Source organism: Anomaloglossus baeobatrachus, chromosome 1 (assembly GCF_048569485.1).
Source record: "Anomaloglossus baeobatrachus isolate aAnoBae1 chromosome 1, aAnoBae1.hap1, whole genome shotgun sequence".
Lineage (NCBI taxonomy): Eukaryota > Metazoa > Chordata > Amphibia > Anura > Aromobatidae > Anomaloglossus > Anomaloglossus baeobatrachus.
This window is the reverse complement of record NC_134353.1, coordinates 216,078,363-216,105,699: the sequence shown is the minus strand read 5'-3', so window position 1 is coordinate 216,105,699 and position 27,337 is coordinate 216,078,363. Positions and strand designations below refer to the sequence as shown.

Sequence of the window (27,337 nt, the reverse complement as noted above, 5' to 3'; positions counted from 1 at the left end):
AGTGTTTGTAAACTTTTGACTTTGCAGAAAGTAAAAAAATGCCCTAAAACATTCTCTCTCATTGTTCTGGCATTTGGCAAATATAAATAATTTTGGTAATCCTAATTGACCTAAATGAGAAATGTTTATTCTGATTTCATGTCAGATAGTGTATGTAAACATCTTGTTTCAACTGTATAAGGCTGGGGTGACATGAGCATAGAAAAAAAAAAATCAGTCCCATTCTCATCCAGAAAAGTAGGACGATTTTTTTTCTCAGTTGTCATGTGTCTGTGTGTTATCTGTATGAAATATTTTTTTTTACTCAGCAGCTATTAATCTTTTACAGCACCATTTACAGTTTCCCATCTTACAGAGAACTGTAATGTATCAGTAAAAATCAGATGCCATATTGATGGTCCATATAGCACTTGATTTTTTTTTCTTGCACTGTACAGATTTCGGAGTCAAATCGCAGCATGCTGTAATTTTTTCTCATTCCAAATACAAATAAAACGCAACTCTGCATTGCCTCTTTGAATAATATGGGTCCGAGTGCAATCCCTTTTCAATATTGGATTGCAGTCATCTGATTTATACGCTCATGTGAGCGAGCCCCCTAACAAGCATTATGGTGCACCATGGAAAAAGCTGGTCATATAGTTTAGGTAAATGAATGATGGACCTGCTGATTTTTTTCGGGCATTCCAAAATAAAAGATTTCAAGTGGAAACTGCTTCAGGAGACACCCTTTTTTTAGAGAGTTTTTGGATGATTTATTTTTTTCCTAAAGGAGTTTTGCAGAAATTGTAGAAAAATGTTGTTTTTGGAGGTTTTTAATCCAACCTTTAGGCTTCAACAGATTCCATCAGGATCAGTTCAAAGAACTGATATTTGTATTTATTTATTTTTTAAACAAGGCCTCTGTAGAAATAAAATGCTCAAAAATCCCCTCATGAAAAATAAAGTGGAAATGAGTACAAAAATGAGAATAGTTATCCAAGCAATTTTGAAGTAGTGTTGAGGATTTTTGGAGTGCCGCTCAAAAAAAAAAGCCTCTTAAAAACCCAGTGTGAACATGGCTTTAGACAGCCTGACTACTGCTGTAATTCAACATTCCAGATCCTTGTTGCAAGCATGATGGAGTCAGGGGAAATGGCTTTCTGCCTAACAATGATTTCAGTGTATGATGCTTTAGATGTAAGTAAACCACTTCTGATAATAATTTAAGAAATGGTTTCTTGCAGGTAAAGAACAAGCAAGCATTTTTCCCATTAGACCTAGAAAAGTCCAGCGTGAAGACAAGATCCAGGTATGGTAGAGCAGATGCAGCCATCTGAAGGTCACGTACATCCAAAAATGGGTCTTAAAAATATTTAAAATTCTCTCGTGAACCAAATTCTAACTTGATTTATGACAAATAAAAGTTCAACAGTTATAAGTGTTTTCCACTTTTAGGAAAAATGGGCCCCACACACTCTAAAATAACAAACTGTTACTCACCCTCCATGGGTTCAGTGCCGGCTACTCACCACTGCTCAAGTCTCAAGTCTCAAGTCAAGTTTTTGGCTGTAGCGGTGAGGTCACGTCATCAGCGCAGATCACCACAGAGCTGAGGCTGGACCCAAGGAGTGTGAGTACTTTCTTTGTTTTCTTTAGGTATTTTAGAGCATTTTGTAGTCAATTTTCCTGAAAATGGGAAAACTCAAAATTAGCTTAGAAGATACATAAAAGCTTTACAGCTTGTCATCAGAATAGGCTCACTAATGTATTGACTGTTAACACAATCTCTAGCCAGCTATGTGCTGTGATACATACCATAGATCACTGAAGCCAAACTGTTCAAAATTTTGTATGAAATCCTACTGCAAAAAAAGTAATAAAAATAAATAGATAGTCAGTAGAAATATATAACTGTCCGAATATGACATGACATAAGCATTACAGGATATTTTGTATTTTAATAGGTACAAATATTTAATGATGTAAACTCCAATATGGCAGCCCAGGCTTGGCTCAAACTTGCTAATGATGAAGGTAAGGTGTATTTATCTTTCTATAATGAATTCTGTCATATTTCAATTGATTAATTATGTCATGGATAGTCCAGGGCCAAAAAGGAATGCCAAAACTCAGACTATTTAGTGATCTTGGACTCTTTTTTACCATGCATGTTTCCCTCGAAAATGATGTAAAACGAAACATTATACTGAATATTCAAAAGAGATCTTTATCAGCATGTCTTCCAAATGTGGGATGAAACTGGGGAACCTTGAGGAAACCCAGCCTTAATCTAAACCATTTCTTTATAGCTACAGTGCCTACAAGTAGTATTCAACCCCCTGCAGATTTAGCAGGTTTGATAAGATGCAAATAAGTTAGAGCCTGCAAACTTCAAACAAGAGCAGGATTTATTAACAGATGCATAAATCTTACAAACCAACAAGTTATGTTGCTCAGTTAAATTTTAATAAATTTTCAACATAAAAGTGTGGGTCAATTATTATTCAACCCCTAGGTTTAATATTTTGTGGAATAACCCTTGTTTGCAATTACAGCTAATAATCGTCTTTTATAAGACCTGATCAGGCCGCACAGGTCTCTGGAATTATCTTGGCCCACTCCTCCATGCAGATCTTCTCCAAGTTATCTAGGTTCTTTGGGTGTCTCATGTGGACTTTAATCTTGAGCTCCTTCCACAAGTTTTCAATTGGGTTAAGGTCAGGAGACTGACTAGGCCACTGCAACACCTTGATTTTTTCCCTCTTGAACCAGGCCTTGGTTTTCTTGGCTGTGTGCTTTGGGTCATTGTCTTGTTGGAAGATGAAATGATGACCCATCTTAAGATCCTTGATGGAGAAGTGGAGGTTCTTGGCCAAAATCTCCAGGTAGGCCGTGCTAGCCATCTTCTCATGGATGTGGACCAGATGGCCAGGCCCCTTGGCTGAGAAACAGCCCCACAGCATGATGCTGCCACCACCATGCTTGACTGTAGGGATGGTATTCTTGGGGTCGTATGCAGTTCCATCCAGTCTCCAAACGTCACGTGTGTGGTTGGCACCAAAGATCTTGATCTTGGTCTCATCAGACCAGAGAACCTTGAACCAGTCTGTCTCAGAGTCCTCCAAGTGATCATGAGCAAACTGTAGATGAGCCTTGACATGACGCTTTGAAAGTAAAGGTACCTTACGGGCTCGTCTGGAACGGAGACCATTGCGGTGGAGTACGTTACTTATGGTATTGACTGAAACCAATGTCCCCACTGCCATGAGATCTTCCCGGAGCTCCTTCCTTGTTGTCCTTGGGTTAGCCTTGACTCTTTGGACAAGCCTGGCCTCGGCACAGGTGGAAACTTTCAAAGGCTGTCCAGGCCGTGTAAGGCTAACAGTAGTTCCATAAGCCTTCCACTTCCGGATGATGCTCCCAACAGTGGAGACAGGTAGGCCCAACTCCTTGGAAAGGGTTTTGTACCCCTTGCCAGCCTTGTGACCCTCCACGATCTTGTCTCTGATGGCCTTGGAATGCTCCTTTGTCTTTCCCATGTTGACCAAGTATGAGTGCTGTTCACAAGTTTGGGGAGGCTCTTAATTAGTCAGAAAAGGCTGGAAAAAGAGATAATTAATCCAAACATGTGAAGCTCATTGTTCTTTGTGCCTGAAATACTTCTTAATACTTTAGGGGAACCAAACAGAATTCTTGTGGTTTGAGGGGTTGAATAATAAATGACCCTCTGAATAAACTTTTCACAATTTAAAAAAAAAATAAAAAAAGAAATAACATTCTTTTTCACTGCAGTGCATTTCACACTTCCAGGCTGATCTACAGTCCAAATGTCACAATGGCAAGTTAATTCCGAATGTGTAAACCTGCTAAATCTGCAGGGGGTTGAATACTACTTGTAGACACTGTATTACCATAAACCATTGTGAGGCAGCGGTTTCTTAGAGTCAGACAAGTGAGGCAGTGACCCAGGTTTTTGTTCACACCAACAGTCTTTTATTCATACCACACAAGTGTTAAGGCCACGTCTCACTAAGTGACATCGCTAGCGACATCGCTGCTGAGTCACGTTTTTTGTGACGCAACAGCGATCTTGCTAGTGATGTCGCTGTGTGTGACATCCAGCAACGACCTGACCCATGCTGTGAGGTCGCCGGTCGTTGCTGAAAGTCCTTGGCCATATTTTGGTCGTTGCTCTCCCGCTGTGAAGCACACATCGCTGTGTTTGACAGCGAGAGAGCAACGATCTGAATGTACAGGGAGCAGAGAGCCGGCTTCTGAGGACGCTGGTAACCAAGGTACACATCAGGTAACCAAGCAAAGCGCTTTGCTTGTTTACCTGATATTTAGCTTGGTTACCAGCGTCCGCAGCTTCTAGAAGCCGGCTCCCTGCTCCCTGCACACGCAGCCAAGGTACACATCGGGTAACTATAAGCAAAGCGCTTTGCTTAGTAACCCGATGTGTACTATGGTTACCAAGCACAGCGTCGTTACACGGGTCACTGGTGGCTGATCTCTGTGGAGATCTGCCTGATTGACAGCTCACCGGCGATCCCTGCCAGGTCAGATCGCTGGTGGGATCGCTGGAGCGTCGCTAAGTGTGACGGTACCTTTACAGACCTGGAAAGCCGGAACGCAGCTGGTTCACGTAAATGCAGTCCAAATAAATGTCCAGGTTGCCTCCTGCACTACTCTAGGAATCCTGGGTGCAGGGGTCCACTTTATAATACCCAGGTTTCTCGGTGCTGGCTTGTGTTTGGTCCATACAGCCAGCTCGCACAGCATGTGGTGCCCAACAGTCTGGATCACAACTGAGACATACCCTGCTATGATTTGTAGGATTAAATGTATTCCCCCGACATGAGCCTGTTGCAAAATCCGGACTGGAGGGAGAGTTCCGTTCCACTGCCAGACCTACAGAACTCTCCAAAAATAAATGCCATACCAGGTTTAATTAAAAAAAATATTTGGTGAAATATCTTGACCAAGTTCACACTCTTATTTTGTGTTGCACTGACAGCAGGTCTCACAAGGTCTCCAAGCACATTCTGGGGGAAACATACCAACCTTTATATATGACACCTGTCACTGCCTCACACCATTTATATTCATTCTATTCCTATTATATACCTATTCTATATGGTGCTTTACAATTTATTGCTTCACTATGCTGTCACTTACGCTTTCATCCTTTTATATCCTTTTTATTCCTTTCCTCTCTCACCTAAGAGGTGCTTCACACATAGCGAGATCGCTACCGAAATCGCTGCTACGGCACGGTTTGGTGACGCAACAGTGACCTCATTAGCGATCTCGCTGAGTGTGACACTGAGCAGCGATCTGGCCCCTGGTTCGTTTTCTTCAAAGGCGCTCTCCCGCTGTGACGCACAGATCGCTGTGTGTGACAGCGAGAGAGCGACAAAATAAAGCGAGCAGGGAGCAGGAGCCGGCATCTGGCAGCTGCGGTAAGCTGTAACCAGGGTAAACATCGGGTAACCAAGGTGGTTACCCGATATTTACCTTAGTTACCAGCCTCCGCAGCTCTCACGCTGCCAGTGCTGCTGGCTCTGGCTCTCTGCACATGTAGCTGCAGTACACATCGTGTAATTAACCCGATGTGTACTGTAGCTAGGAGAGCAAGGAGCCAGCGCTAAGTAGTGTGCGCGGCTCCCTGCTCTCTGCACATGTAGCTGCAGTACACATCGGGTTAATTAACCCGATGTGTACTGTAGCTAGGAGAGCAAGGAGCCAGCACTAAGCAGTGTGCGCGGCTCCCTGCTCTCTGCACATGTAGCTGCAGTACACATCGGGTTAATTAACCCGATGTGTACTGTAGCTAGGAGAGCAAGGAGCCAGCGCTAAGCAGTGTGCGCGGCTCCCTGCTCTTGCGGTTATGATCGCTGCTTCGGCTGCTGTGTTTGACAGCTAAGCAGCGATCATAACAGCGACATACCAGGTCGCTGTTACGTCACAGAAAATGGTGACGTAACAGCGACGTCGTTGTCGCTATCGCTATGTGTGAAGCACCCCTAAGTCTCTTCTATCCATACCTATCCTTTTCAATCTTATCCATCCCTACCCTGTCTGTACATTTATAATCCTATCATATCCGTTCTATTATTCTTTCACATTCTATCATATTATTTTTAATCCCATTACTAATCTGATTTTATTTTGTAGTAATCTATTCCTCAGTTTCTTCTGTTCCTATTCTACAATAGGAATGGAAAGGTAAAGAGAGAAGATAGGAAGATTTGCAAATGATATCTGTTCCTCTTCTATCTATTCAGTTCTCATTCTATGCTTTTAATGTTTTCCAAGTCTTTGACTTCTGTTCCCATTCTGTAATTTACATATTTACCTAACTGTCCATGCTTCTTTTGATAATTACAGACAATTCTGCTGTAATGCATATGATTAAGTTTGTAAATGACAAACAAGCAATGAAGGAAGATAAGAGTGCAAAGAAAAATTTACTCTACCAGGTAAGAGTTTTGATATTTTTGTAAAACAGATAATACAAAAGCTCAGATTTAGATTCCAAATTATACATTTAATTATAGCTACCTGTCTTCTAGTTTCCTCTCACAGGAAGTGCCCCAGGGGGCATCTGTTGAGGAAGGGGGGCTACGGTAGGACATCCACTATGGACACTATGCTGAATGTTGACAGTAGAGTTTAAATAAAACACATTCAATGTGTGAAATGCATCTAAAGTATTGCAGTTTGACCCACAATTTACAGTATGACCTGTCCTGATCTCCAAATGTTTTATTTTTTTACTGGCTGGGAAGTAGGGGTTCATTTTCCTTGAAGGAAACCTATAATTCACTGTTTAAGACACAACATTATTCCTTTAAACAGGCAATAAAACAATATATGAAACCAGAATATGTCCCGTCAGCCCAGCAGTGGTTACTACAAGCTCAGCCTGAAGGTAAAATTAATATGAATGACATCAAGACCTTCTATGTACAATGCATATAATAAATTATAAAAAAAGACAACATAAATGTGTGAATATTGGGCCTGAAAATATAACATTTACTAGCAAATCACCAAGGTTACAGTATTTATTTGGAAATGCGTATCGTTCTGAGATCTGAACATTACATAAATGACTTTCCTAATGTTTCTTACATCTCTGATCTTCATAGAGTAAATATCTTAAGTACTCTAGCATCATTTGCAATGAGATGGTTATAGTAAATTCAGTGTGTTGCCCGAAACCTAAATGTATTTTTCTTGTGTAATTTATTATATTCAGTACCTTTTAAAAGTATTACTACCCCGTGCTCTTTTCTACATTTTTTTCATGTGACACCCACAAAAGTTAAATTTATTTTATTGGGATTTTATGTGATATACCAACACAAAGTAAGCAAGTATTTGTGAATTGTAATGGAAACGATACATGGTTTTCTAAATATTTAAAAAATATAAATCTGAAAATTGTGATGTGTATTCAGCCCCCCTAAGTCATTACTTTGTAGGATCACCTTTTGGTGCAATTACTACTAAAAGTCTTTTGGGTTATGTCTCTACCAGCTTTGCACCTCTAAAGGCTGACATATTTGGCCATTCTTTTTTGCAAAATAGCTCTAGCTTGGGGAGATTTGATGGAGAATGTTTGTTAATAGCAATGTTCAAGTCGTGACACAGATTCTCAATGGGATTTAGGTCTGGACTGTGACTGGGCCATTCACACACATAAATATGCTTTGATGTAAACCATTCCATTGCAGCTTTGCCCTTATATTCAGGGTCAATGTATTGCTGGGAAGGTGAATCTACACCTCAGACTCAAGTCTTTTGCAGATTCTAACAGGTCTTCGTCTACGATTGCCCTATATTTTGTTCCATCAGTTGTCGCGGGCGGAGGGGCAACGCTCGCTATGCTCGGGTCCGGGGCTGCTGCTGCTCGGTGGCTCGAGCGGTGGGCCGGACCCGGGCACTCCAGCAGCGCTCCTCGCCCACGAGTGAAAAGGGGGTGGTTTGTTTTGGGAGATAGTTCGTGACGCCACCCACGGGTCGTGGTGATAATGGGCACCACCGCTGCTGATGACGGGGATCCCGGGAGCGATGGCAAGGAGCAGCTAGGATGTTGGTTCCCCCTCCGTGGGTAGGGGTTGGTGATCCCGGGGCCCGGATGGTGATACGGGGAGGCAGGAAGGCCGGGGTGCAGGGGCAGTGCGGCGCGGTGCCGGATGGCACTGTTGTACTCACTCAGGCACAGATTCACAGAGCCTCTGGTAAACCAAACGGCTGGATGGACGGGTCCCGCAGCCGGCTGCAGTGTCTTTGCTCTCCCTGGACAGGTTGATGGTGGCTGTCTTTCCCTGCACCGTTGTGTATGTACTGACTCCGATGGTTGCCCAACGGTAGTCCACTCCCTGGTGTGTATGTACCGAAGGAGCCCGTTTTCCCGCAGGCGCTGGCCCTTGGATCTCTAGCCTATGGCGGTGGCATTTTATCCTCACTGTGTGGACTGTTGCCTTCTGTCAGGTCTTGGGTGTTAGGAAACCCCTGGGGTTCTGGTCACTCTCGGATTTGACCGTTGTCGGCGGCTCCTAGCCTAGTCGGGGTCCGATGGCCCTGCCTTTGTGCTTGGTACAAATCTGCTCCCCGGCTCGGTACCGGCGGGCCACCACCCATCCCTGGTCCTACGGTTCCGCTGACTTGCACCACCTCCTGCAGACGGCCACCACCATCTGCCGACCTTGCTGACAGTGCCTGGGCTCCTACCCAGACACTAGCAGTTTCTCCACTCCAAACTGAACTCCTCACTCCACTTCCACTGAACTCCAAACTCTAACTCCAACTGTCTGCTTTTTACCGCCTCCAGGCCTGTGAACTCCTCGGTGGGTGGGGCCAACCGCCTGGCTCCGCCCCACCTGGTGTGGACATCAGACCCTGGAGGGAGGCAACAAGGATTTTGTTTGACTGATGTAGACTATCCAGGGGAGGGGGGTGTGTGTGATGTTATGTCTGTGACTACCTGGCTAGTCCAGGGCGTCACATTCCCCCTTGGTGAAATGCAGACTGTCCGCGGGCTGCCCGTCCATCACCGGTTTTATTTCTGAAAAATATAATTTAACATAAAAACATATAAACATTAACATTAAGCATTCTTTTAATTCTTCCCTGACGGGAGGCTTTTCTCTTAAACGTTACTTAATGGCATAAAAACATTTTTATTAATAACGGACGGGTTCATGTTCCTCCGCTTTCCCACCCAAGCAACCTACACCTTGATGCCGCCCCTAAGAAACGGGAAGCACCCCTCTTCCCCAGTCCGGAAACAGGAACTCTGTTCCAGGTCACCCAAGCGGGAACGGGTATGGTGTCTCGCACCCGGCTGTCATTTCAGGGGACCCCACGTCCAGGGGGACCCCTGACCCCCGGAGGATGGCCACCGGTCCTGGTGGTGGCCGGACCCCAGCCTACACTGCTGCGGGTCCTTCCTCCAATCTGCCTCTCTGCAGGCGGTAACGGAACACGGCCCAGCAAATTATTTACAAGACCACAGGTTCGTGGTTGGCCTGCATGTTCTCGGCCTTGTCTCTGGAAGGGGAGGGAGTGGTTAGTGGAAACACATAAAGTCCCTACGGGGACAACTTCTCTTCTTTTTCGGTCGGTAATCAGGTGACGTATTGATAATTGGTGTTCATTCATTCATTAAAACTTAAAACGGTAACATGGTGCTGATGGTCCCAACGGGGACAACTGGTTTGCAACGGAGGACCGCTGTCTTACTTGAGGTCGCCTTCCTCATACGCCTCCTCCAACTCTACATCCGGACGGTACGGTGGGGGAGGGGACTGGGACCGCATCTGGACACCGCGGCCTTCCCTCTGCTTCACATCTAGGGCAAACCAGCCCCTCTCCCTGCAATGTCGGGTGTAGGTCACCAGGTCGCCCGCTTGCAGGTCACGACCAGGGTGGCCCGTTGGAAGGTGAGAGTTCACATCACGGCGAGCCACAAATATTTCGGCCTGCAGGCCCGGTTCGTAGATGAAGCCATATCCATGTTGAGGGTCAAACCGTCTGACCTGGCCCTCGTAGATCGGGCCCTGCACCCGAAAAGTGGCATTGCGGAGATTGTCCTTTTCTCTTATAGTGCGTGCCAGCACTTCGGCCCTCTGCTGCTCTTTGTCGGCAATCTCGCGGCCCAGCTGGGTCGGCTCTCTGTCCCAGTAAGGGGCGTCTGCATGCCCCTGCGCGCAGGTCGGGCCCCGCTGGACCTCTCCCACACCGGCCACAACCAGTATCCTCTTTGGGGGGTCCTGCAGTGACGCAGCCTGGAATGCTGCCTTGCAGTGGCGACCCGGCGCAGCCTCAGCCGAGGCATGGGATCTAGGGACAACAGGCCTCACCTGCTGGGCCTTCCTGCTCATGGCTTCCACTTCTTCTGTAGCCGGACGGACTGCCGGAGCCGGGACTGTCTTTGGTGCGGCCACTTCCGGAGCCGACGGCTTCTTTTCACGGACGGGCACTTCCCAAGGGATCTTCCATGGCAGCGGGATCAGTGCGAGTCACTCACGGGTAACGCCTACAGGCTGGTCCTCTAGGGCGGACGGGTTGAACTCCGCTACCGGTGTTGGGGGCAGCGGACCTAGTGGCGGGCCAGCAACAACAGATGCGGATGGCGGGGAAGGCAGCAGGGTGAATGGACGCAGACCGGGCCCCTCAGCCGCAGCGACCGGTCCTTCAAGGACACAGGGGCGTGGGTCGCTTACCCGCTCCTCCAGCACTGTCTCCACCTTGCGTCTCTGCACGGCCGCCACTACTTCTTCCATTTCGGCCACCCATCGCTCCATTAAGAACCGGACCTGGGCCTGCAGGCGGCAGCACATCTGCGCGGTCCGGGCCTCCACCCACGCCGCTGTTCCTGGCGTGGGCTCTGGGATCTCAGCATTGCCGGATGGGACGGACATACTGGCGCTTGTGCTTCCAGGAACCGGATGTGTAGCAGAGTCCTGGCGTCCCTGCTCTTTATACCTTCGGTTACATCAGGTACACCTGCACCCGCCCCCCCTTGGTTCTTTCTAGCACTTCCTTCTTCTGGGGGCGGGGCTTCACTTTCGAGCCTTCCCTGCTCGGGGAAGACGTTCGAGCGGGAAATCTTCGCGCCAAAGATGGTGGAACTTCAAATTTTTTGGCCGGACGCCGCCGGCGGGGACTGCAAGGCGCACTTCTACCGGTAGGTAGATTGGTTCTAATCCTGTTCGCAAACGCCAAGTTGTCACGGGCGGAGGGGCCGCGCTTGCTACGCTTGGGTCCGGGGCTGCTGCTGCTCGGTGGCTCGAGCGGTGGGCCGGACCCGGGGACTCGAGCAGCGCTCCTTGCCCACGAGTGAAAAGGGGGTAGTTTGTTTTGGGAGATAGTTCGTGACGCCACCTACGGGTCATGGTGATAATGGGCACCACCGTTGCTGGTGACGGGGATCCCGGGAGCGATGGCAGGGAACAGCTAGGATGTTGGTTCCCCCTCCGGTCATAGGGGTTGGTGATCCCGGGGCCCGGATGGTGATACGGGGAGGCAGGGTAGCTGGGGTGCAGGGTTGCTGGGGCAGCGCGGCGCGGTGCCAGATGGTTCTGTTGTACTCACTCAGGCACAGATTCACAGAGTGTCTGGTAAACCAAACGGCTGGATGGACGGATCCCGCAGCCGGCTGCAGTGTCTTTGCTCTCCCCGGACAGGTTGATGGTGGCTGTCTTTCCCTGCACCGTTGTGTATGTACTGACTCCGATGGTTGCCCAACGGTAGTCCGCTCCCCGGCGTGTATGTACCGAAGGAGCCCGTTTTGCCCGCAGGCACTGGCCCTTGGATCTCAAGCCTATGGCGGTGGCTTTTTATCCTCACTGTGTGGACTGTTGCCTTCTGTCGGGTCTTGGGTGTTAGGAAACCCCTGGGGTTCCGGTCACTCTCAGATTTGACCGTTGTCGACGGCTCCTAGCCTAGTCGGGGTCCGATGGCCCTGCCTTTGTGCTTGGTACAAATCTACTCCCCGGCTTGGTACCGGCGGGCCACCGCCCATCCCCGGTCCTACGGTTCCGCTGACTTGCACCACCTCCTGCAGACGGCCACCACCTTCTGCTGATCTACCCCCGCTGTACTACAGAACACCAGTGACTGCCTGACTGCAGTTTGCAATGTCATGTCTGCTCTCTATCTGAAACTTAACCTTTCCAAAACTGAACTTCTTCTTTTCCCTCAATCTTCCAACTTTCCTCAACCTGACATCTCCCTCTCTGTGTGTGGCACAATGATAAGTCCTAGGCCGCAAGCCCGCTGCCTGGGGGTTATACTTGACACTGATCTCTCCTTCACCTCCCACATACAATCTCTTGCCCGCACCTGCCGCTTGCACCTCAAGAACATCTCTAGAATCCGCCCCTTTCTCACAATGGAAACGACAAAAACCCTCACCGTGGCCCTGATCCACTCTCGCTTGGACTACTGTAACTCTCTATTAATTGGTCTCCCCCTAACTAGACTCTCTCCTCTACAGTCAATCCTTAATGCAGCAGCCAGGGTCACCTATCTGGCTAACCGCTACTCGGATGCCTCTGCTCTGTGCCAGTCATTGCACTGGCTGCCCATATATCATAGGATCCAATTCAAACTGCTTGTTCTCGCCCACAAAGCTCTCCACAGTGCAGCACCCCCCTACATCTCCACCCTCCTCTCTGTCTATCAGTCCACCCGTTCTCTACGCTCTGCAAGCGACTTTCGACTAACATCCACACTAATTCAAACCTCCCACTCCCGGATCCAAGACTTCTTCCGAGCTGCACCAACCCTCTGGAACGCTCTACCCCAAGAAGTTAGGACAAATCACAACTTACTCAGCTTCAGACGCACCCTAAAGACGCATCTTTTTAGGGCGGCCTATCACACTCCCTAATCAGATTCGATTCACATAGTCCCTCTACAACCTCTCACAACATAGCTCCACATCAAACTCCATGGCACCCAAAGGCATCTCAAGGCTCTCGGGCCCACTGGTCCAGGAAACCATTATCCAGCCCCATTTCCGTGAGATGGTTGGATTGTCATTGTAAATAAGCACTTGAACCTTGCCTCTCCCCCCATCTCATTGTAGATTGTAAGCTCTCACGAGCAGGGTTGTATTTTTTTGTATTTTGTATACACTGTATTTTGTATACACTATTTTTTTTTTTCCCCTCTAAATATTGTATTTCTATAACTGTTACTTGTCTGTATATGATCCTCCTGAATTGTAAAACGCTACGGAATATGTTGGCGCTATAGAAATAAAGATTATTATTATTATTATTATCTTGCTGACAGTGCCTGGGCTCCTACCCAGACACTAGCAGTTTCTCCACTCCAAACTGAACTCCTCACTCCACTTCCACCGAACTCCAAACTCTAACTCCAACCGTCTGCTTTTTCCCGACTTCAGGCCTGTGAACTCCTCGGTGGGTGGGGCCAACTGCCTGGCTCTGCCCCATCTGGTGTGGACATCAGACCCTGGAGGGATGCAACAAGGATTTTGTTTGACTGATGTAGACTATCCAGGGGAGGGTGTGTGTGTGTGATGTTATGTCTGTGACTACCTTGCTAGTCCAGGGCGTCACACTATCGTCCCATCATATCTGACCAGCTTACCTGTTACTGCTGAAGAAAGGCATCCCCACAGCATGATGCTGCCACCACCACCATGTTTCGTGATAGGGATGGTGTTTTCAGGGTGATGTGTAGTGTTAGCTTTCCGCCACACATAGCACTTTGCTTTTTGTCCCAAAAGTTCTACTTTGGTCACATCTGACCAGAGCACCTTCTTTCATATGTCATTCCGGACAAACATCTAGCATGTGGAAGAAGATGCTTTGGTCACTTGATCAGCAAAGCTGTTTTGGACATTAAAGGGGTTTGCCCACGAAAAAAAGTAAATTGTAATCAATAGATCTTGGAATACTAATAATTTCCACAATTGGAAAAATGGTTAAAAAAAATGTTCCTGTGCTAAGATAATCTTATATACAGTATGTGCCCCTGCTATGTACTGTGTAATGGCCGTGTCTGACCGTACAAGAACATGGTCTGATCCTGGGTAGGAGAGGAAGTAAAAAATTATACAGACATAACAGCAGGCTTCCCCCCTCCATAGACCCTTGTACAGTTGAATCGACGACAATTGCATATCTGCTCTTGGATTGCTTCTCCTGTACCATCCATTACCTTACTGACATGTAGTACTCCCTGTTTTTTAAGTGTTTCTATTATAAAGTGAGATGTTTAAGCTATTCTAATGCAATGCTGTTAAACACAGAAAGCCCCTCTGGGGTAAGTTACTGCAGAACAAAAGTTAGGGATAAAACGTAACTTTAATTATACTTTATGGTTAAAAATAGATACTACTGACCTCTAATATACTTTTTAGCAGATCACAATACCATAGTTTTGATACAGCTGGATTCGGTGCTGGGTGTAATTAAATAATCCCTAATGCAAACCTATTCTATGGCCGGCTTTGCACACTACGACATCGCAGGTGCGATGTCGGTGGGGTCAAACTGAAAGTGACGCACATCCGGCGTCACTTGCGATGTCGTAGTGTGTAAAACCTTTTTGATACGATGAATGAGCGCAAAAGCGTCGTTATCGTATCATCGGTGTAGTCTCCGACATTTCCATAATGCCAGTGCAGCGACAGGTACGATGTTGTTCCTGCGGCAGCACACATCGCTGTGTGTAAAGCCGCAGGAGCGAGGAACATCACCTTACCTGCGTACCAGCTGCTATGAGAAGGAAGGAGGTGGGCGGGATGCTATTGGCCGCCTGCCATGTGACGCCACACGGCCCGCCCCCTTAGGAAGGAGGCGGTTTGCCGGCCAGAGCGATGTCGCAGGACTGGTGAGTGCATGTGAAGCTGCCATAGCGATAATGTTCGCTACGGCAGCTATCGCAAGATATCGCACGTACGACGGGGGCGGGGACTATCGCACTCGACATCGCAGCATTGGCATGCGATGTCGTAATGTGCAAAGCCAGCCTAAGATATATGTTTGTCGAGGAATGTGGAAATAGGAGTCACAATAATATTCCAACCAAGCATGAAAATCATGAAAAGCCATTATCACACAGCCCATAAGAATCAGTTATACACAAGTCAAAACCAAAAACAAGTAGTTCTCAAACCAAGTGATACAGATACCACCTACCAAGTGAGGAAACAGAGAAACGTTTCGCCTGTCATAATATTAGGTTAATCAGTGGTTACATGCCATACAACAGGACAGTTCACATAGTGTATATTTAATGGTATGAACAAATGTAAAGAGTAAAGACGTAGATTAGACACAGACTTACAGTTAAGGTGGTGTGACAGCGACGACAACGACATCGCTGCTAAGTCGCCATTTTCTGTGACGTAGCAACGACCTCAAAAGCGATGTCGCTGTGTGTGACACATAACGATCAGACCCCTGCTGCGAAATCGCTGCTCGCTCCTGAATATTCCAGGTCATTTTTTGATCGCTGCTATCCCGCTGCGCCATGATGATAAGCTCAGCATCCTTGTGTTTGACACCGCAGCAGCGACGGTCGCGACGACGCTGAAGGCAGTGACGTAGGACTGAAGGCAGGACAAGGGCGTGTTTTTGCGGTGTAGTTTTCAACGCCCCTACGACTCCGATTGGTGGTTACAACAGCGTTCCGATTGGGTACCTTGCCGAAGGCGTTACAGTGATTTCATTCTTTAAGTTCCATTCTTTGTTCCACGTAGTAGATTCTCTGTCTGGTGTCGCTAGTGTGTCGTTCTTTGTGGATCTAATGAAATGAAATAGAATGAATGAAAGCACTACTGCGTCTTCCTTTGTTTGGCATGGTCACACAATCAGGCGCCGCTGTAGTGATCACCAATCGGAATAGAGGGGCGTGAAAAATGGCAACACAAAGACGCTGTAGCGATCACCAATCGGAACAGAGGGGCGTGAAAAGAGGCAACGCAAAACATGTCTAGGGGTAAACACCACGCCTCTATCAAGGTCTGAGTCGTCGCATAGCGACGCGTGTGACACCGCACAACGACTGTTGAGGTCGCTATGATCGCTGCTCCGTCGCTGCTTAAAATTACATATTTGACAGCTTACTAGCGATCATCTAAGGTCGCTGTTACGTCACAGGAAATGGTGAGGTAACAGCGACGTCGTTGTCGTTGTGTGTGAACCCAGCTTTAGGCGTAAGGGGTCACACAATTAGCTGAGATCAGATAACACCTTGAAGATAAAATGGTAGCCTAAGGCTATATTCACACAGAGCTTTCTTGGTGCATTTTTGGCAGCCAAACCTTATGTCAGGTCAGTAAAGAAGCTGCTTTTTTGCTGACTTTTTTGATGCAATTTTGGTGTGTCATTTGTCTACAGTATAAGTGTAAATAAAGTTAGCTTCATTTACTCAAAATGCTGCAAAAACACCCTGTGTGAACATAGCCTAATGTTAGCATATAGTATAATCTGCTGCGTGATATCTCCAGACTATTTAAATATATGTAGATTCCTAGAAATGTCCAAACTAACTAGAGAAAAAAACTTTTATTAGATAACTAAAATCTTAAATATTTTAATGGGTGTGCATCAAAGAAAAACAAAAAATATGGAAACAGAAAAATACAAAAGATAATAAAAATGTACATTCCATATACCGGAGTGTAATCAGCAAAGGAAGAACAGGGAAATAAACAGATCTACTAATAGAAATCCCTGAGCAGCCCTAAGGTTGACTCCGTGGAGTCAACATTACCTGACTGTAGAGATGGACAGACTAATAGACAGTGCAAGAGATGGCGCACCCGCTACTCCTCTATCCTGGTTGAACCCTTTTCGTCTCTTGTAAAATGACATATATCTATCAGCAAGTGGACTGTGCCACAAACATACTCAAAAACCTCCACCAATATAAAGTGCTGTAACCAAAAGGGCAAAATGTTTAGAAAAGAATAGATCAATGTAATCAGATCAACGATAAAGAAAAATATTTATATATAGCATCTGAGGTATTATTATCTATATAAAGTTCATCATTACACCGTGTGCAGAATTATTAGGCAAGTTGTATTTTAGAGGATTTTTTTATTATTGATCAACAACTATGTTCTCAATCAACCCAAAAGACTCATAAATATCAAAGCTTAATATTTTTGGAAGTTGGAGTGGTTTTTTTTTTTTTAGATTTGGCTATCTTAGGAGGATATCTGTTTATGCAGGTAACTATTACTTGCAGAATTATTAGGCAACTTAATAAAAACCAAATATATTCCCATCTCACTTGTTTATTTTCACCAGGTAAACCAATATAACTGCACAAAATTTAGAAATAAACATTTCTGACATGCAAAAAGAAAACCCCAAAAAAGTAGTGACCAATATAGCCACCTTTCTTTATGATCACACTCAACAGCCTACCATCCATAGATTCTGTCAGTTGCGTGATCTGTTTACAATCAACATTGCGTGCAGCAGCCACCACAACCTCCCAGACACTGTTCCGAGAGGTGTACTGTTTTCCCTCCCTGTAGATCTTACATTTTATGAGGGACCACAGGTTCTATATGGGGTTCAGATCAGGTGAACAAGGGGGCCATGTAATTATTTTTTCATCTTTTAGACCTTTACTGGACAGACATGCTGTGGAGTAGTTGGATGCATGTGATGGAGCATTGTCCTGCATGAAAATCATGTTTATCATGAACGATACCGACTTCTTCCTGTACCACTGCTTGAAGAAGTTGTCTTCCAGAAAATGGAAGTAGATCTGGGAGTTGAACTTCACTCCATCCTCAACCTGAAAAGGTCCCACAAGTTCATCTTTGATGATACCAGCCCATACCAGTACCCCAACTCCACCTTGCTGGCGTCTGAGTCGGAGTGGAGCTCTCTGCCCTTTACTGATCCAGCCTCTGGAACATCCATCTGGCCCATCAAGAGTCACTCTCATTTCATCAGTCCATAAAACCTTTGAAAAATCAGTCTTAAGATATTTCTTGGCCCAGTCTTGACGTTTTATCTTATGTTTCTTGTTCAAAGGTGGTCGTTTTTCAGCCTTACTTACCTTGGCCATGTCCCTGAGTATGGCACACCTTGTGCTTTTTGATACTCCAGTAACGTTGCAGCTCTGAAATATGGCCAAACTGGTAGCAAATTTTTTACTTCCCCGTGGCCTCCATAGCGCTCCATCAGACCGTTTTTCTTTCATTCCTACAATTTCCTCCCCTCTGGGGACACACGGCAGGAGCTGCTTGGACGGAGGTAGTACTCGCAATCAGGAACACTGATCTTCAGTGACTCCTCCAGACCGGCCGCACGGGGGCTTTCCTAGATTAACTCCTCGGCTGCAGGAGACCTGCCCGGCACAGCAGCACGTGTGGCTTATCTCCTGGAAGGATCTCCTGGACTCAGTCCCTGACAGTGCAGGTTTATACAAACCTATCACGTCTTTTACCAGGGTTGTGCAGGGTCTGCACAACCTTATCAGGTGAGCAAATTTCATTCAATTGTTCTCACCGCTTACATTGTGACCCTACACATGCACTCCTTGTTTTTCATTTTATCTAAACTGGTAGCAAATGGCATCTTGGCAGCTTTACGCTTGACTTTCCTCAATTCATGGGCAGTTACTTTGCGCCTTTTTTACCCAACACGCTTCTTGCAACCCTGCTGGCTATTTGCCATGAAACGCTTGATTGTTCGGTGATCACGCTTCAAATGTTTGGCAATTTCAATACTGCTGCATCCCTCTGCAAGACATCTCACAATTTTGGACTTTTCAGAGCCCATCAAATCTCTCTTCTGATCCATTTTGCCAAAGAAAAGGAAGTTGCCTAATAATTGAGCACACCTTATATAGGGTGTTGATGTCATTACACCACACCCTTCCTCATTACAGAGATGCACATCACCTGATTTTCTTAATTGGTACTTGGCTCTCAAGCCTATACAGCTTGGAGTAGGACAACATGTAAAAAAGGTATCAAAACCAAAATACTCATTTGCCTAATAATTCTGCACACAGTGTATATTTATAAATGGAGGCAAAAGGAATATTCAGCTATAAAAAGCCTAATAAACCGGTCACTTAGCTCAAGATATGTAGAAAAAAGAAATGGCACTTCCTTGTAGGGCTGTCAAGAGAAATCGGGGTGCTCTTCAGGTTCCAAAGCCGTACAATGTAATTAAACAAGGCACTCCCGAACTTGAAAGTGATGCAAGTTTATTTAATGTGCATGAAAAAAAACGTTTTCGGTCCACAACGGACCTTCCTCAGTTGCACATTAGTGGAGTGAACTGGAGGCACAGGATGGCGTGAAGCGCGGTATCCACTGCTGCATGGGGGCTGCCATGATACCAAGTTCGGGAGTGCCTTGTTTAATTACATTACTTAGCTCAAGATATGTCCACACACACAATAAAAGGATACATTTCCAAAAGAACAGAGTCCAGTATGTTGCCAATATATCAAATGGGAATACCAAAAAGAAACTAGTAACAATGCAATATCTTGTACTAACAAGAGGCTCTATGGAAATAAAGGGTGAGATGTACTTCCCTTTATGAAATGTCCAAGGCCATGACCTAAACTTTTTGCCGTTTTGGTACAGCACCACATATTGGTTGAGGTTTTTAAGTACCTTTGTGGCACAGTCCACTTGCTGGTAGACCTATGTCATTTTATTAGGGACGAACGGGATTCAACTGAGCTAGACAATAAAGAGCGGGGGCACCATCTCTTGCACTGCCTAATGGACAGGCAGGGCCATCATTAGGGCTGCTCAGAGATTTCTCTCAGTATGTTTATTTTCCTATTCTTCCTTTGCTAATTACTCTCAGACATATGTAGATACTCATTAAGATATTTAAGATTTTAACTACCTAATAGAAGGAATTTTTCCTCTTGTTGGTCTGTATTACAGATCCCCTTTTTTAACCCCTTCACTTTGAAGCCTGTTTTCACCTTCCTGAGCAGGTCATTTTTTTTAAATTCTGACCAGTGCTCAATGGATCCCAGTGATTTTAAGTTTGTTAATTCGAGACATATTGTACTTCATGATACCGTAGTGGTAAAGTTAGGTCGATTTTTTTTGGCGTTTATTTGTGAAAATGTCGGAATTTTGAAAATTCAGCAATTTTTAAATTTTTCAATTTTATGCCCGTAAACCAGTTATATTACACAAAATAGTTATTAAATAACAGTTACCACATGACTATTTTACATCTACATAATTTTGTAAACTTATTTTTGTTAGAAGTTGTTTATCAGCAATTTCTAGCTATGAAGCTATTATTTTCTGCAAAAGAAAAATGGACGTCACTAACACTGCAACATCCGCTCCCCTAACACACTACTTATGACTCAACTTGGTACTAGCCATTATTATTATTTTCTGCAAAAGATAAACTGATGTCACTAACACTGCAACGTCTGCTCCCGTAATCTGCTACCTCCATAGCGACTATATAAAGTTACTCAGTACTAACTACTGTTAATATTTTTGTTTTCTACAAGAGAATCGTATGTCACTTACATTGCGCTGTCCACTATTCTACTACGGCCAATGTGAGAAGTGCACGCGTTGGTGTCGCAAAATGTGCACTAAAAATTTAAAACGAAAAATCAGCACAGAATGCAATTGGGGTGTAGTTGTTGAGGCGCAACATAAAAGGCACCAAAAAGTGCACAAAAAAATATAATTGGGAAGTGGGGGGTTTGGTGGACGGGGGAGCTGGAACAAGGATTGGGAACTGCTGCTGCCGCCACTATGATCATAGATGGGTCACACAGCAGAGCACACAGCACAGCATATCATCACTGGAGACATAGGAAGATCACAGGAGGATCACACTGGCCAATGATTTTTCTCTCTCAGGTAGCACACAGGGGTTAGACAACTGCTCTGCACACCAGATATGAGACAAATATGGAGTGCAGCATGGCGATTGTCATTTTAATAATCCTTTTGGCCCGGACTGGTCAGTAACTAGTGATCAGCCAATCAGTGTCTAAAGGGTTAATAAAAGGGGTGATGCTGGGATCACGCCATCCATTTTGACTGCTGCGATTGGTGCCATCTCAGACAGCAGCAATCATAGCATGCCACAGTGATTTATTTTTAACTATATTGTTATAATGCTGTGACCAGCAAATCACAGCGATTTCCAACATGCGCAGGGGCTGGGGGATAGGGGCGGCACAGCCCTTACGCCACGACAAGCAGGGTTAGTCTGCTGTCAGATATAGCAGCAATCTTGGAACGTGCAACGCCGTACATGTACAGTCGATGTCATGAAGGGTTTATATCACAACCACTGTTAGCTCTTTCCTACCATAGTCCAACAAAATTAATTTCTCTTGGTGCCAAAACAGGAGGATAATGTCAGATAAGGTGTATAGCACCAGCTTGGGAGAACAGCCATGGGTCATCTTGTGGCACCTAACTATGCTAGCCTACTGCTGTGCTAGTGGTAGGACACTGTTTTTTTCATATTCTATGTCCGCTTGCCATCGATGTATTGCTCTTTGGGGACGATACATTGTTTATATTTTTATTGCCTCGTCTGGCAATAAGCATTCATTTAAAAGAATTGTAGATTATTTAAATCATAATTACATCAGTCCTATGACTTGGACAGAAATACACTTTCCTTTTTAGATACATTGATTGATTAGAATGTTATTAGAGACATTCTCATGAACCTGACCTAATGACAGTGGAAAGGCATTTTCTCACTCGTTGGCCTCTCTGTATCACTCCATTTGATCATTACTTGCTCTTGGTTCTGACCTGTGTACAATAAGGTTCAATAGCACTTGTTCTTGTTGGCGCTTTGATCACTGTGTTAATGACTTTTTATGTGGGCTTTTGTAACTATATATTTGTGATCTGCTAAAAAGGATTGAGATCAGTATTTATTTTTAGATATGAATTATATTTAAAATTTGTTTTGTTTTATCTCTAACTTTTGTTTTCCGATAACTGACCCAGAGTGTGCCTTTTATGATTTTCTTTGTTTCTTTTCTGGATATGTTTTTGGGGGTTTCTTTTCCTGATATGATTTGTAGAATATATAGCGGACACGGACAGAAAAGGACCCCTGTGCAAGAACAATATATGGGTCCTTTGTAGCCCAAGAGCTCATCACAATGCACAATTCCACCTGCTTTGGAGGTAGAAATGGGCCCCCTTGGCTCTTAGGCCACCAATGATATGTTTGCCCCTGTGTAAATGCTGTTAACCAACATAAGGGTCTGCTCATAATTCTATTTGAAGCCTCATTTACCAATTCTGCCAATTTCATGCAGTGCTATTTGTACTGTTAAGGTAACAGCCTCTACAATGAAGCCATGATAAAAAAAAAAATATGAGTTCCATCAGACAAGATCCACCAAGGCATTGTGACCAGAATTATAAATTGAGCCCTATATATATCATACAGGCTGTAGGCCTTCTTTTTCGACAGATGACTGAATTTCATAGCTCATAGCTACAGTTGCCATAGTGGTTTGGCTTACCTGATGACATAACTCCATGGGGTTTGGTTACATTATCTCTTTATCTTATACTCGTACATGATCCAAGCTGCTATTATTACTATGGTTCCATGTCTAACAGATTAAACTTCATTTCAGAAAGAAAAGCTATGGAGAGATTGATTAGGACTTTGTCCACAGGACCTCTGACAGCACTAAAAGAAACTCCGGGAACTTATTCACCAGTTTACAGACCACAAAAGAAAGAATATCTGATACACCCGGACTGGAGGGCACAGAATTAAACTTTATATCAGTAAGATATTAATACTGAGCGTTGTATTTTTTGACACATTGCATTGGAACAAAACTAAAGGCTAGTCTACATTGCATATTTAGGAATAGACAACAGTGAAGAATAAAATGTATACCAGAACAATGATCTATCTTCACTAAACCCTTTCCGTTTTGTCAATAATTAAGTCAAGGACCTATGGGCACCAAATACATACTTGTAAACTATCCGTAAATTATACATTAGCGGCGTTGCTGTTTTAGAACAATATACAGATGTGGGCACAGAAGCCATAAAGCACATTACTGCATATTGCTGATTTTTATTGCATAACCTGAACTGAAAAGCAGGGTGGGTCTCCTCCTCTTATTCCTTTACACTCCAGTCATGATATCACTGGATATTTACACAGCAGTAAGGGAGGTGGCGATGGAATTAGAAATTAGTCTACATGGACCAATGTCAAAGTTTGTCACTGAAGTCCCAAAACTGCATTTCTCCAATACTTCTAACATTGCCAGCAGACATGACATAGGCTTCAAATAAAAAATGATTAAGAAAATAAGCAGACTGTGGGTGGTTTTTTGTGAAGTTGAGGATTTGGAAACCAAATCAAACATAAATATAATGAATTACTTACAGCAAAGATGGGGCTACAGGTGTACAATGCCCAGGCCACTTTTTGGAAGTGTGTGTGATTTGCTCCTCCTGCACCTGTGACATACCTCCCAACCGTCCCGGATTCTGCGGGACTTGCACGATTTATCAGGGCTGTCCCGCACTCCCGCGGCTCACAGCTGATGTCCCGGCTCCTCCCCTCAGTGAAGTGAATAAATTAAATTAAATTATCATCGGCTCTTGATTTTCGGGGCGGCCGGGACTCGAACTCGTGGAACTGTGAGTTCATTGTTTCTAAGGCAGCAGCTCTAACCACTGAGCTACTGCCTCTATTGAAAGGAATAGGAAGATTTTGTTATCTTGACCTCTATACTGCAGACACCAGAAGCAGGTTATTCAGCTGCAAAGATGGATGGAGGGATCGATGAATGGAGGGAGGGATGGAGGGATGGATGATAGAGGGATGAATGGAGGGATAGAGGGAGGGATGGATGGATGGATGATAGAGGGATGAATAGAGGGATAGAAGGAGGGATGAATGGAGGGATAGAGGGATGAAAGGAGGGATAGAGGGAGGGATGGATGGATGATAGAGAGATGAATGGAGGGAGGGATAGAGGGAGGGATGGATGCATGGATGATAGAGGGATGAATGGAGGGATAGAGGGATGGATGAATGGATGATAGAGGGATGAATGGAGGGATAGAGGGAGGGATGGATGATAGAGGGATGAATGGAGGGATAGAAGGAGGGATGAATGGAGGGATAGAGGGATGAAAGGAGGGATAGAGGGATGGATGGATGATAGAGGGATGAATGGAGGGATGAATGGAGGGATAGAAGGAGGGATGGATGCATGGATGATAGAGGGATGAATGGAGGGATAGAGGGATGGATAGAGGGATGGATGGATGGATGGATGATAGAGGGATGAATGGGGGCATAGAGGGAGGGATGGATGGATGATAGAGGGATGAATGGAGGGAGGGATAGAGGGATGAAAGTAGGGCTAGAGGGAGGGATGGATGGATGATAGAGGGATGAATGGAGGGATAGAGGGAGGGATGGATGGATGATAGAGGGATGAATGGAGGGATGAATGGAGGGATAGAAGGAGGGATGAATGGAGGGATAGAGGGATGAAAGGAGGGATAGAGGGAGGGATGGATGATGGAGGGATGAATGGAGGGATAGAGGGAGGGATGAATGGAGGGATAGAGGCAGGGATGGATGGATGATAGAGGGATGAATGGAGGGATGAATGGAGGGATAGAGGAAGGGATGGATGGATGATAGAGGGATGAATGGAGGGATAGAGGGATGGATGGATGGATGATAGAGGGATGAATGGAGGGATAGAGGGAGGGATGGATGATAGAGGGATGAATGGAGGGATGAATGGAGGGAAAGAAGGAGGGATGAATGGAGGGATAGAGGGATGAAAGGAGGGATAGAGGGAGGGATGGATGATAGAGGGATGAATGGAGGGATGAATGGAGGGATAGAGGGAGGGATGGATGCATGGATGATAGAGGGATGAATGGAGGGATAGAGGGATGGATGGATGGATGATAGAGGGATGAATGGAGGGATAGAGGGAGGGATGGATGATAGAGGGATGAATGGAGGGATAGAGGGAGGGATGAATGGAGGGATAGAGGCAGGGATGAATGGAGGGATAGAGGGAGGGATGGATGGATGATAGAGGGATGAATGGAGGGATGAATGGAGGGATAGAGGGATGGATGGATGATAGAGGGATGAATGGAGGGATAGAGGGATGGATGGATGATAGAGGGATGGATGGATGATAGAGGGATGAATGGAGGGATAGAGGGAGGGATGGATGGATGAATGGAGGGATAGAAGGAGGGATGAATGGAGGGATAGAGGGATGAAAGGAGGGATAGAGGGAGGGATGGATGGATGATAGAGGGATGAATGGAGGGATAGAGGGAGGGATGAATGGAGGGATAGAGGGAGGGATGAATGGAGGGATAGAGGGAGGGATGAATGGAGGGATAGAGGGAGGGATGAATGGAGGGATAGAGGGAGGGATGGATGGATGATAGAGGGATGAATGGAGGGATAGAGGGAGGGATGGGTAGATGAATGGAGGGATGAATGGAGGGATAGAGGGATGAATGGAGAGATAGAGGGAGGGATGGATGATAGTGGGATGGATGGATGATAGAGGGATGGATGATAGAGGGATATATAGATACACGACAGATAATAGATAGATAGAGATAGAATCATAGATAGATAGAATCATAGATAGATAGAATCATAGATAGAGAGATAGAATCATAGATAGATAGAGGGATAGAGATAGATAGATAGATAAATACTGTATCTCAATGTTAGTGAAAGAGTCAGATTCATTTGTTCATAAATAGCTGGACCAATAGCTTTGTAACAATAACATAAGCCAATAGAAGGATTAAACCTAAAACATAACTTTTAATATTCAATGTATAAAATTGAACAATCGTTCAAGTCATAAGTTAAAACCAGGATTCACAATCGTACCTGTAATGGGACGATTAACCAGATCCCAAATATCCACAATTAGGATCAAAGATAAACGAACTGCCGCAGCTGACTTCAATCTTACATAATTAAGTGTCAAGAAAACAAATACACTTACTTCAGCTGTAAAAAATACATAAGAGGTTTCGCCAAAGATCCTAAATAGAGAACCTATCTTAACATGTATAATAGGCAGATTAGTTATATTGAGAAACAAAGCTGAGTTTCTCTCTCTCAATAAGGAATGGTCTTACCAAATCCCAAGATGTTAGGCAGGCATTAGTAGCAAGTTACCGGCTCCAAAAACAGGGGGGCTGTCTCCCAGCACTTCAAATCCCATTTGGCCAGATAACCTCAGTCAGGCGGCAATCTTGAACTAGGTTGGACATACACCTGGATGCGTGAACCGGGCATCTGTGGAGGGTCATGTTAAAGCAAGACTTAATGACGCCCACAGCTGATATCCCACTTGGACTCCCCTGATGATCCATTGTGAAACGTTGGGAGTGGGAACCATTGAAATTGCCTGACTGAGGTTATCTGGCCAAATGGGATTTGAAGTGCTGGGAGACAGCCCCCCTGTTTTTGGAGCCGGTAACTTGCTACTAATGCCTGCCTAACATCTTGGGATTTGGTAAGACCATTCCTTATTGAGAGAGAGAAACTCAGCTTTGTTTCTCAATATAACTAATCTGCCTATTATACATGTTAAGATAGGTTCTCTATTTAGGATCTTTGGCGAAACCTCTTATGTATTTTTTACAGCTGAAGTAAGTGTATTTGTTTTCTTGACACTTAATTATGTAAGATTGAAGTCAGCTGCGGCAGTTCGTTTATCTTTGATCCTAATTGTGGATATTTGGGATCTGGTTAATCGTCCCATTACAGGTACGATTGTGAATCCTGGTTTTAACTTATGACTTGAACGATTGTTCAATTTTATACATTGAATATTAAAAGTTATGTTTTAGGTTTAATCCTTCTATTGGCTTATGTTATTGTTACAAAGCTATTGGTCCAGCTATTTATGATACTTCCACTGTGGATCTAGTCCTGTATATTGCTAAAATCCTCCAGATTCATTTGTTCCCATAAAACTACTATAAAGAAATGAGGAAAAAAATACAAATACAATTTTTTTATTTTTTTTTTATCTTCACCACCTTGGATTCAAACCAGCAACGTTCAAAACTTGTGTCCAGCAACCTCCTAGCTTTCCTAGCTGCTCTAGCTGTTGAGCCACTAGGATTGATGATGTCAGAGGGAGGATTTCACATAAATGAACCTACAATGCAGCCTCGTACACAGCAGATTACACAGGACACAGCTACATTGTACAGAGCAGCATTTCTATGTCCTGTATTCTAGAGGGAAAGGAAAAGAGGATTTTTTTTCTTCTAATAAAGTTACTAAAAATA

General features: G+C 44.8%; 1 protein-coding gene across 2 annotated transcripts in view; it reads left to right on the top strand.

The window, feature by feature from the left end:
* The window catches only part of LOC142291295 (uncharacterized), a 49,290-nt gene extending 25,990 nt beyond the window's left edge, over nt 1–23,300 (top strand). Inside the window, exons 3-7 of one of the 2 annotated variants that reach the window (XM_075335734.1) lie at nt 1,227–1,291; nt 1,947–2,016; nt 6,373–6,464; nt 6,844–6,916; nt 22,633–23,300. In XM_075335734.1, the coding sequence (XP_075191849.1) occupies nt 1,227–1,291; nt 1,947–2,016; nt 6,373–6,464; nt 6,844–6,916; nt 22,633–22,778 (446 nt within the window). In that variant the 3' untranslated portion in view covers nt 22,779–23,300. Of the gene's footprint in view, nt 1–1,226; nt 1,292–1,946; nt 2,017–6,372; nt 6,465–6,843; nt 6,917–22,615 lie in introns of both variants that reach the window. The other variant, XM_075335743.1, reaches the window with a different exon arrangement.
* Nucleotides 23,301–27,337: the final 4,037 nt, after the last annotated feature.